This window comes from Hyperolius riggenbachi, chromosome 12 (genome assembly GCF_040937935.1).
Source record: "Hyperolius riggenbachi isolate aHypRig1 chromosome 12, aHypRig1.pri, whole genome shotgun sequence".
NCBI classification, from domain to species: domain Eukaryota; kingdom Metazoa; phylum Chordata; class Amphibia; order Anura; family Hyperoliidae; genus Hyperolius; species Hyperolius riggenbachi.
The window spans coordinates 159,187,902-159,200,344 of NC_090657.1; the positions used below are offsets into that span (position 1 = coordinate 159,187,902).

The window sequence follows — 12,443 nt, forward strand, 5'->3', positions numbered from 1 at the left end:
TAGGTACTTGTCCCTCCCACTGTCGTAGAAGTCTTTCCTCCATGGGAGGGGACCTAACACTAACTAAACCTACCTGTGCATATGCATAGCCTGGGCGCGCTACCAGTAAAATTAAGAATTGCGCAGAAAAAATGTGGGATCAGCGCATCACCAGGCCGCCCCTGAATGGCCTCAGCTCAGAGATGCGCTGAGCCCCCCCAGGAACTACGAACGCACCTTGAACCAAACAGAGGCTCTGCATATACACCAAAGAAACACTAACAAGTGGGAGCAGCTGACCAGAATTAATTAGGTACACTTCTTTACCAACCACAGAGCAGCTGACAGATAACACAAGCCAGGTTTATTCTGAGGTGAGATTTATTTTAGAAATAGAACATTTACACATCTAGACACAGGAAACCAGCAGATCCATCCTTCTATCACAGAACGTCTACAATTCAGCATCTGAAAGACAAAAACAACAAGAGAAACATAATTATTACACAATGACTGACAACAAACATTGCCATCAGCTGATCCCAAGGGTGACCAGGAATGGGTACAGTATAGTGATGAAGCTTATTATAGAAGGAAGGGCAGGGGGGGGGGGGGGGGGGGGTGTCCAGAAAGCAACGCAGATACCTCATCCCTGAATAGCCTCCGAGGGGGGTTGGGCTACAAGCTGAGGGATCTTGAGGGGTCTGTGGCTAAATCATATTAAAGGTAGAGGTTCAGCAGGAAAGTCAGGTAATGTGCCCTGGGTCCTATAGACCTCCCCCCCCCCCCCCGCATTCCATCACCGTTAGCAGTCCATGACCCATGTCTCTTCCACTGCGGGTGGGCTTCGGAAGTCTTAGTAGACGGGTTGCGCCACACTGCGCATGCACGAGCGCCCTCACACACAGTACAGAGCCGCATGTCTCAGCAGGCCAGAAGACTTCCGAAACTCCCCGTGATGGGAGATTCAAATCGAGGAGCCTGCGCTGGAGCAAGGGGACCAGGAGAAGAACGGGAAGGCTTTAGATGATCCAGAGCCTTCCCTCTTCTTAGGCAAGCATCTTTTTTTTTTTTTATTACGCTTCAGATTTAGTTTAAATAAATGTCAGCCTCCATATCCCTCTCACTTCAGGTTCCCTATAAAAGGACAACTGTAACCAGAGGGATACGGAGGCTGCCATTTATTTCCTGTTAAAGGAAACCTTAAAGGGAACCTAAACTGAGAGGGCTATGGATGTTTCCTTTTAACCTCCTTGGCGGTATGGACGAGCTCAGCTCGTCCATACTGTCCAATCGCTAGCTACATGATTTAAAAAAAAATAAATCCAAAAAAATACTGCTGCGCAGCCTCCCTGGCGATCTTAATAGAACGCCAGGAAGGTTAAGCAATACCAGTTGCCTGGCAGTCCTGCTGATCTCTTTGATTGCAGTAGTGGCTGAATCACACCCGAAACCAGCATTCAGCTAATCCAGTCTGACTTCAGTCAGAGCACCTTATCTGCATGCTTGTTAAGGGGCTGTGGCTAAAAGTATTAGAGACACAGGATCAGCAGGAGAGTCAGGCAACTGGTATTATTTTAAAAGGAAAAATCCATATCCTCAGTGTAGGTTCCCTTTAACTGAGAGGGATATAGATGATATCTGTTTAACAATACCAGCTTGCCTGGCAGTCCCGCTGCTCTTTGGCTGCAGTAGAGGCTGAATCACACACCTGAAACAAGCATGCAGCTAATCCAGTCTGACTTCAGCCAGAGCACCTGATCTGCATGCTTGCTGAGGGGCTGTGGCTAAAAGGATCACAGGATCAGCAGGAGAGGGGGGGGGGGGGGGGGGCCTCCATCAAGAAGTTTCAATGTGGTGGCTTGCTGCTAATAGGTTTCGGGCACAAGGAAATAAGTATAGCAGCCTCTATATCACATTCACCACAAGTTTACTTTAAAGAGACTCTGTAACAAAATGTTCAGCCTTATTTCTTCTATCCTATAAGTTCTTATACCTGTTCTAATGTGGTCTATCTCACTGCAGCCTTTCCTAGTTGCACAGTGGCTGTATTATCTCTGTTATATAATCTAATCTTATTTCCTCTGACGGCTTTGTCTGGCTCACGCAGTAAATGTGCTGTCTGCTGTTATAGGCATAAGCTATACACACCCTCTCCACGCCCCTCCAGGCTCTGTGTGAGTCACAGACTGAGCTCCTCTCAGCCTATCACATTCTGGTTAGCAGCTTTGTCTTGTTTATAAACACTGCCTAGTACTGGCAATTACAATCTAGGATTGCAGCAGGGAGCGGCAGAAACAGCACAGAGGGGCCCAGGAGAACAGAAGGAATAGAATGGTATGCTTTTTATAGTAAGAATTTTAGAGTACAGATTCTCTTTAAAACAGAAGGTATTTACCTTCAGCTTTAATTGAGCAGCTGTGGTTAGCATTAAAATCAGAGACAGACATATCAAATGTTTATACAGTCGAATCTTGTTCTAGTAAACCTCTGGATATAGTAAACTCTGGCCTCAGGTCCCAGCAAATACGTCTGTATAAATATACAATGTATGACCAATTTTGATATAGTAACCAACTTTTCCCTTGGAGTTTACTATAAAGGGATTCTACTGTATTGGAGTCATGGCAGACAGCAGGGCATCCCCCTCAAAACCGGTTCTGCAGCCACTGCCCTCCCCTTCCCCCCACCAGTTGTGCAGCCACTGCCCTGCCCTCCCCCCCCGCCAGATGTGCAGCCACTGACCTGCCCTCCCCCCCACCAGATGTGCAGCCACTGCCCTGCCCTCCCCCCAGATGTGCAGCCACTGCCCTGCCCTCCCCCCCCCCACCACCAGATGTGCAGCCACTGCCCTGCCCTCCCCCCCACCACCACCAGATGTGCAGCCACTGCCCTGCCCTCCCCCCCACCACCAGATGTGCAGCCACTGCCCTGCCCTCCCCCCCACCAGATGTGCAGCCACTGCTCCCCCCCCCCCCCACCACCAGTTCTGCAGCCACTGCTCCCCCCTTCCCCCACCAGTTCTGCAGCCACTGCCCTCCCCTTCCCCCACCAGTTCTGCAGCCACTGCCCCCCGCCAGTTTTGTAGCCGCTGTGTCCCTAACCGACCCCCCCCCCCCTCCATTTCCCACAACTTTAGTAGCCACTGTGCCCCCAACCCCACCAGTTCTGCAGCCATTGGGGTGTCCCCTTCCCACCAGTTCTGCAGCCACAGTTCTCCCCTTCCCACCAGTTCTGCAGCCACTGCCCCCCCCCCCCCCCACTTCCCACCAGTTCTGCAGCCACTGGGGTGCCACCCACCCACCAGTTCTGCAGCCAGATGAACGCCAATGGTCATTCCTCGTCACTCACAGTTGTCATTCCTTCTTCGGTTTGACAATCCGGACATTTGCAATGGCTGTTTTTTCCGCTTCTGCCTTGAATTGGGGTTTCAGCGCCGCCCGGACAGCCTGAGCACAGATTTGAGAGTAGCGGATGTAGCTGAAAACAAGAACAGATAGTCCTATAAGTCAGCGCAGCACCACCTGCTGTGTATCATGACAACACTAGAAGAGTGAGGAACAGAAATACGCCTATCACCCCACCGCACATATAGTACAATAAAGCTGGCCATACACTGGCCCGATTTGCCCGCCGCCGATTTGCCACCGCACATATAGTACAATAAAGCTGGCCATACACTGGCCCGATTTGCCGCCGTTTCGACAGCAGATTCGATCACTGGGCAGTAACACCACCACAACAGATTGTGAACGGTTTCAGGCTGAAATCAGTTCACAATCTGTTTGCAGTAAAGGTAGCCATACGATCCCTCTCTGATCAGATTCGATCAGAGAGGGATCTATCTGTTGGTCGAATCTGATGGCAAATCGACCAGTGTATGGCTACCCTTAAGTCAGTGCAGCACCACCTACTGTGCATCATGTGAACACACAGACAGAGGCACAGCAATACTAACCCCTGCACTGCTCAGATAGTCCTATGAGTCAGCACAGCACCACCTGCTGTGCATCATGAGAATACAGAGGCAAAGCAAAGCAATACTCCCAAACCACTGCACTGCTCAGATAGTGGACTAGATGCTCCAGGAGTTTAGAAGCAAAATGGGAGGAAGAAGATAGGGCGGTAGCCTGATGGGAGGAGTGTGATAGGGCGGTAGCCGGACGGGCGGAAGGGACGTAGGGCGGCAGCCTGATGGGCGGAAGGGACGTAGGGCGGCAGCCTGATGGGAGTGAGGTTTTTTTTAGCAGGGATGGTACGGAGGTTGCTTCATTCCACAATCCAAAAACATTTATAGAAAAATTATGAATGCAAAATGCTGTATAAAGTAAAAGTGCACACAGTACAACAGATGAACCGACACTTTATTAGTGAGTGCTGAAAGAGAACCCGAGGTGGGATTTAATTATGCTAGTGGGGCACAGAGGCTGGTTGTGCACACTAACACCAGCCTCTGTTGCCCCATGGTGTGCCTCCAGGACTCCTCTGCGCACCGCTATACCCCCCCGCAGTGCTGGCGACACACAGCGTGTCGCCAGCTCAATGTTTACCTATGCGCTGTCTGTCAGTGCCGCTCCCCCGCATCGGCGCTACCCGCCCGTGTCCCTTCCCTCCCGCTGATTGGAGGGAAGCAACGCGGGCGGGTAGCGCCGATACGGAGGAGGCGGGGGAGCGGCGCTGACAAAGAGCGCATAGGTAAACATTGAGCTGGCGACACGCAGTGTGTCGCCAGCACTGCAGGGGGTATAGAGGCGTGCAGGGGGGTCCTGGAGGCACACCATGGGGCAACAGAGGCTGGTGTTAGTGTGCACAACCAGCCTCTGTGCCCCACTAGCATAATTAAATCCCACCTCGGGTTCTCTTGAAGATTCACCTGTCACGCTTGTTTGATTCCTGGTCTCCTCCAGCATCTCTGCAAGCACCTATAACGTGACGGTGTAGTGCAACCGCTACCACATGGCAGTGTTCTCCCCAGGCTAGTTTTCATGAGCACCCGGCTCAACCCGTCACTCAACAATCCTCCGGTTCCCCGCCTCGGCTTATGCTAAGAATACACGGGTCGATCCGGCGGCCGATTAGACGCCGGATCGACCCTAGCCGCGTCCACGCGGATCGATCCCCGCTGGTCCCCGCCGGCGCTTCCTTATCAGCGCTCGATTCCCTGCCAATGTCCGCTGGCGGGGATCGAGCGGGCAAGGGTCGAGCGGCATGATCGGGCCAGCTAAATATTATCAGCTGGTCGATACACCACACAGAAACGTACCGTGTATCCCCAGCATTAGTTTAGTATTCCACCGACTGGCCAGTTGATGGTCTCTTTGCAGGATGCTTCCTGGGACACGAGGTTCACCACACAGTGGCCATCGACTGGCAGGTCAGTGGAAACCAAAACTCAGCCGCAGAAGGCGCAGCACAGGACGTCGGCAGGGGGCTGGTAAAATCTCCAGGTAAGTGAAATACCTTTTTTTAGTTTGATTTATGTACACCTGAGTGTTGGGGGGTACAGACTAACCAGCAAGCTCATGGTGACCCAGAACTCATTGGAGTGTGTAAGGGACTACAATGGTCCTAAAAGCCCCCTTACTAAGATGTTAAGAAAAACAAAAATTTGCTTTCCTAAAACAGAAAGAATTTGCGATAATTCAGGTTGGAGTGAGCTCGAGATGTCTCCCAGAGCACCACTGCTGAATATATGCAAATTAACCATTGTACCCTTAGAAGCTAAACACACCTCCAGAACCGCTGGAATGCAATGATGTGTCAGCTTGTTAAATTGTACAGAGCCATAATAATCCAACATGCATACAGACTGTTTCGGATTGTTTGATCCTCATCAGTGCATGGCATGGATTAATTTGGCTCTATGGAGTAGGGGGGGGGGGGGGGGGGGTGAGAGAGGGTTGTGGAAGCGCAGAGGATAAACTGTGTCCGGAGATGACTCTGCCGGTGAGGCGGAGCACCGATCCCGTGAGATGCTCGGATGGGAGGGGGGGGGGGGGGTTGGAACTGAGCCGACTCTCAGCTCCCCCCACCCCCGGCTGTCCGTGAACGCTAACTGATCCCTCCCCCCGGTCTCCCCGCACCTGAGGCCAGCCTGTCTCCAGTACGCCACCATTATGCTGATTCTCGGCTCTCCGGTCACCGCGTACACAGAAGGTCAAGAGGAGAGTCGCCGCCGGAAATGCAGAGCCAAGCTACGCCCCTCCGCCAATCACAGAGCCTCCTGTTGCGCAGACCGGGTAGAGACGTCACACACGGCTCAAACTTTTTTTTTTTTCAATTTGTAAACTTTATTTGTAACAGTTTAATTTTCCACCAGGGAGCGATGATAACTGCGAGTTACAATATTCTTCTCTAATATTCTCTCACGCATGATGGTGCTGAGCTCAATCTCACCCCTGCAGGACTAGAATCAGCACGTCCAAAATATATATCTGAATGTAAAATCACTACTTACCCCAACACTTTCTTACAATCACTGCACTAACTGCCAGTGACTGCCACACACTGCCCTGCTATAACTGCCACACACTGCCCTGCTATAACTGCCACACACTGCCCTGCTATAACTACCATGCACTGCCTGCTATAACTGTAATACACTGCTCCCTGCTATAACTGACACTCTGCCTGGCGCCTGCTATAACTGCCAAACACTGCACTGCTGTACCTATCACACACTGCCCTGCTATAACTGCCACACACTGCACTGCTGTAACTGCCACACAATGCCCTGCTATAACTGCCACACAATGCCCTGCTACAACTGCCACACACTGCCCTGCTGTAACTGCCACACACTGCCCTGCTGTAACTGCCACACACTGCCCTGCTGTAACTGCCATAACTGTCACCCACTGCCACACACTGCCCTGCTACAACTGCCACACACTGCCTGCTATAACTGCCACACACTGCCCTGCTATAACTGCCACACACTACTTGCTATAACTGCCGCACACTGCCTGCTATAACTGCCACACACTGCACTGCTGTAACTATCGAGCACTGCCCTTCTACAACTGCCACACACTGCCCTGCTATAACTGCCACACACTGCCATGCTATAACTGCCACACACTGCCTGCTATAATTGACAAACACTGCTCCTTGCTATAACTGCCGCACACTGCCTGCGATAACTGCCACACGCTGCTACCTGCTATAACTGCCACACACTGCCTGCTATACCTGCCAAACACTGCACTGCTGTATATCACACTTTGCCCTACTAGATCTGCCACACACTGCCCTGCTATAACTATTATACCATACACTGCCTGCTATAACGGCCACACACTGCTCCCTGCTACAACTGCCACACACTGCTCCCTGCTATAACTGCCACACACTGCTCTCTGCTATAACTGCCACAAACTGCCCTGCTATAACTGCCACATACTGCCCTGTTATAGCTGCCACAAACTGCCCTGCTATAACTGCCACACACTGCCTGCTATAACTGCCGCACACTGCTTCCTGCTATAACTACTGCACACTGCCTGCGATAACTGCCACACACTGCCTGTTATACCTGCCAAACACTGCACTGCTGTAACTATCGAGCACTGCCTTGCTACAACTGCCACACACTGCCTGCTATAACTGCCACATACTGCCCTGCTATAACTGCCACAAACTGCCCTGTTATAACTGCATCAAACTGCCCTGCTACAACTGCAACACACTGCCTGCTATAACTGCCACACACTGCCCGCTATAATTGCCATAACTGTCACCCGCTGCCCTGCTACAACTGCCACGCGCTACCATGCTCTAACTGCCACACACTGCCTGCTCTAACTGCCACACACCGCCCTGCTATAACTGCCAAACACTGCACGGCTGTACCTATCATACACTGCATTGCTATAACTGCCACACATTACCCTGCTATAACTGCCACACACTGCCTGCTATAACTGCCACACACTGCCTGCTACAACTGCCAAACACTGCACTGCTGTAACTATCACACACTGCCCTGCAGTAACTGTTACACACTGCACTGCTATAACTATCACACACTGCCTGCTATAACTGCCACACACTGCCCTGCTATAACTGCCACACACTGCTTGCTATAACTGCCATAACTGTCACCTGCTGCCCTGCTATAACTACCATGCTCGAACCGCCACACACTGCCTGCTATAACTCCCACACACTGCCTGTTATCACTACCACTCACTGCCTGCTAGAACTGACACACACTGCTCCCTGCTATAACAGCCACACACTACCCCTGATATAACTGCAACACACTGCCTGCTATAACTGCCAAACACTGCACTGCTGTAACTATCACACATTGCCCTGCTATAACTGCCACACACTGCCCTGCTATAACTGTTATACCATACACTGCCTGCTATAACGGCCACACACTGCTCCCTGCTACAACTGCCACACACTGCCTGCTATAACTGCCACAAACTGCTTCCTACTATAACTGCCACACACTGCACTGCTGTAACTATAACACACTGCCCTGCTATAACTGCCACACACTGTCTGCTAAAACTTCCACACACTGTCTGCTAAAACTGCCACACACTGCCCTGCTATAACTGCCACACACTGCCTGCTATAATTGCCACACACTGCAATGCTGTAACTATCACACACTGCCCTGCTATTACTACCACACACTGCCCTGCTATTACTACCACACACTGCCTGCTATAACTGCCACACACTGCTTCTTGCTATAACTGTGTGTATACTATAACTGTTATACCATACACAGCCTGCTATAACTGCCACACACTGCCTGTGATAACTGCAACACACTGCCTGATATACCTGCAAAACACTGCACTGCTATAACTGCCACACTGCACTGCTGTAACTATCACACATTGCCCTGCTATATCTGCCACACACTGCCCTGCCACACACTGCCCTGCTATAACTGTTATACCATACACTGCCTTCTATAACGGCCACACACTGCTCCCTGCTACAACTGCCACACACTGCTCCCTGCTATAACTGCCACAAACTGCCCTGCTATAACTGCCACAAACTGCCCTGCTATAACTGCCACACACTGTCTGCTATAACTGCCACACACTGCCTGCTATAATTGCCACACACTGCACTGCTGTAACTATCACACACTGCCCTGCTTTAACTGACACACACTGCTCCCTGCTATAACAGCCACACACTACCCCTGATATAACTGCAACACACTGCCTGCTATAACTGCCAAACACTGCACTGCTGTAACTATCACACACTGCCCTGCTATAACTGTTATACCATACACTGCCTGCTATAACGGCCACACACTGCTCCCTGCTACAACTGCCACACACTGCCTGCTATAACTGCCACAAACTGCTTCCTACTATAACTGCCACACACTGCACTGCTGTAACTATAACACACTGCCCTGCTATAACTGCCACACACTGTCTGCTAAAACTGCCACACACTGTCTGCTAAAACTGCCACACACTGCCCTGCTATAACTGCCACACACTGCCTGCTATAATTGCCACACACTGCAATGCTGTAACTATCACACACTGCCCTGCTATTACTACCACACACTGCCCTGCTATTACTACCACACACTGCCTGCTATAACTGCCACACACTGCTTCTTGCTATAACTGTGTGTATACTATAACTGTTATACCATACACAGCCTGCTATAACTGCCACACACTGCCTGTGATAACTGCAACACACTGCCTGATATACCTGCAAAACACTGCACTGCTATAACTGCCACACTGCACTGCTGTAACTATCACACATTGCCCTGCTATATCTGCCACACACTGCCCTGCCACACACTGCCCTGCTATAACTGTTATACCATACACTGCCTTCTATAACGGCCACACACTGCTCCCTGCTACAACTGCCACACACTGCTCCCTGCTATAACTGCCACAAACTGCCCTGCTATAACTGCCACAAACTGCCCTGCTATAACTGCCACACACTGTCTGCTATAACTGCCACACACTGCCTGCTATAATTGCCACACACTGTCTGCTATAACTGCCACACACTGCCTGCTATAATTGCCACACACTGCACTGCTGTAACTATCACACACTGCCCTGCTATAACTGCCACACACTGCTCCCTGCTATAACTGCCACACACTGCCTGCAATAACTGCCACACACTGCTCCCTGCTATAACTGCCATACACTGCACTGCTAAAACTATCGCACACTGCCCTGCTTTAACTGCCACACACTGCCTGCTATACCTGCCACACACTGCCCTGCTATACCTGCCACAAACTACCCTGCTATAACTGCCACACACTGCCTGCTATAACTGCCACATCCTACCCTGCTATAACTGCCACAAACGTCATTGCTATAACTGCCACAAACTTCCCTGCTATAACTGCTACAAATTGCCCTGCTATAACTGCCACGCACTGTCCTGCTATAACTGCCACACACTGCCTGCTATAACTGCCACACATTGCCTTCTATAACTGCCATAAATGTCACCCACTGCCCTGATATAACTGCCACACACTACCATGCTCTGACACACTGCTTGCTATAACTGCCACACACTGTCTGCAATAACTGCCACACACTGCTCCCTGCTATAACTGCCACACACTGCCTGCTATACCTGCCAAACACTGCACTGCTATAACTATCACACACTGCCCTGTTATAACTGCCACACACTGCCCTGCTACAACTGTCACACACTCCTTGCTATACCTGCCATACACTGCCTGCTATACCTGCCATACACTGCCTGCTATACCTGCCACAAACTGCCCTGCTATAACTGCCACACACTGCCTGCTATAACTGCCACACATTGCCTGCTATAACTGCCATAACTGTCACCCGTTGCCCAGATATAACTGCCACACGCTACCATGCTCTGACTGACACAGTCCCTGCTCTAACTGCCAGACACTCCTCCCTGCTATAACTGCCACACACCGCCCTGCTATAACTGCCAAACACTGCACTGCTGTAACTATCACACACTACCTGCTTTAACTGCCACACATTGCCCTGCTATAACTGCCACACACTGCCCTGCTATAACTGTCACACACTGCTTGCTATAATTGCCAAACACTGCACTGCTGTAACTATCACACACTGCCCTGCTGTAACTGCCACTCGCTGCCCTGCTGTAACTGCCACACACTTCCCTGTTGTAAGTGCCACACACTGCCCTGCTTTAACTGTTACACACTGCACTGCTACAACTGCCACACACTGCACAGCTATAACTGTCACACACTGTCCTGCTATAACTGCCACACACTGCACTGCTATAACTATCACACATTGCCCTGCTTAACTGCCACAAACTGCCCTGCTATAACTGCCAGACACATCACTGCTGTAACTATCACACACTGCCTGCTATAACAGCCACACACAGCTTCCTGCTAGAACTGCCACACACTGCCTGCTATAACTGCCAAACACTGCACTGCTATAACTGCCACACATTGTCCTGCTATAACTGGCACACACTGCCTGCTATAACTGCCAAATACTGCACTGCTGTAACTATCACACATTGCCCTGCCATAACTGCCACAAACTGCCCTGTTAAAACTGCCACACACTGCCCTACTATAACTGCCACACACTGCCCTACTATAACTGCCACACACTGCCCTGCTACAACTGCCACACACTGCCCTGCTACTACTGGCACACTGCACTGCTATAACTGTCACACACTGCCCTGCTATAACTGCCACACACTGCCATGCTATAACTGCCACACACTGCCATGCTATAACTACCACACACTACCCTGCTATAACTGCCACACGCCACCATGCTATAACTGCCACTCGCTGCAGTGCTATAACTGCCACACACTGTAATAAGTGCCACACACTGCCTTGCTATAACTGTCACACACTGCCCTGCTTTAACTGCCACTCGCTGCACTGCTATAACTGCCACACACATCACTGCTGTAACTATCACACACTGCCTGCTATAACGGCCACACACTGCTCCCTGCTATAACTGCCACACACTGCCTGCTATAACTGCCACACTGCACTGCTATAACTGCCACACACTGCCCTGCTATAACTGCCACATACTTCCCTGCTATAACTGCCACACACTACCATGCTATAACTACCACACACTACCATGCTATAACTGCCACACACTGCCCTGCTGTAACTGCCACACACTGCCCTGCTGAAACTGCCATACTGTAGTAACTGCCACACACTGCCTTGCTGTAACTGTCACACACTGCCCTGCTTTAACTGCCACTCACTGCACTGCTATAACTGCCACACACTGCCCTGCTATAACTGCCACACATTGCTCTGCTATAACTGCCACACACTGCCTGCTATAACTGCCAAATACTGCGCTGCTGTAACTATCACACATTGCCCTGCCAAAACTGCCACACACTGCCCTGCTATAACTGCCACACACCACCATGCTATAACTGCCACTCGCTGC

The 12,443-nt window shown here is 50.8% G+C and overlaps 1 protein-coding gene across 2 annotated transcripts; it reads right to left on the reverse strand.

Annotated features, from left to right (window-relative positions):
• Positions 1-342: 342 nt before the first annotated feature.
• Positions 343-6,189, reverse strand: ATP5F1E (ATP synthase F1 subunit epsilon). 2 transcript variants are annotated; one of them, XR_011025112.1, is made up of 3 exons: positions 6,063-6,189; positions 3,284-3,459; positions 343-447 (listed from the first exon to the last, which is right to left on the reverse strand). XR_011025112.1 is itself a non-coding variant. In XM_068262454.1 (3 exons), the coding sequence occupies exons 1-2, from the start codon at positions 6,092-6,094 to the stop codon at positions 3,336-3,338; spliced, it is 156 nt and encodes a 51-aa protein (XP_068118555.1). In that variant the 5' UTR covers positions 6,095-6,183; the 3' UTR covers positions 343-447; positions 3,331-3,335. The 2 variants fall into 2 exon arrangements, 1 of the variants encoding a protein (XP_068118555.1); XM_068262454.1 differs by having other exon boundaries at positions 3,331-3,459; positions 6,063-6,183.
• Between the last annotated feature and the right edge of the window lie 6,254 nt (positions 6,190-12,443).

Bases quoted from the DNA above. Each gene is read 5' to 3' on its own strand.
- ATP5F1E (XM_068262454.1), bottom strand. From the start codon at position 6,094: ATGGTGGCGTACTGGAGACAGGCTGGCCTCAG. The intron at 3,460-6,062 runs GTGCGGGGAGAC...TCTTGTTTTCAG, and splicing joins TGGAGACAGGCTGGCCTCAG to CTACATCCGCTACTCTCAAA.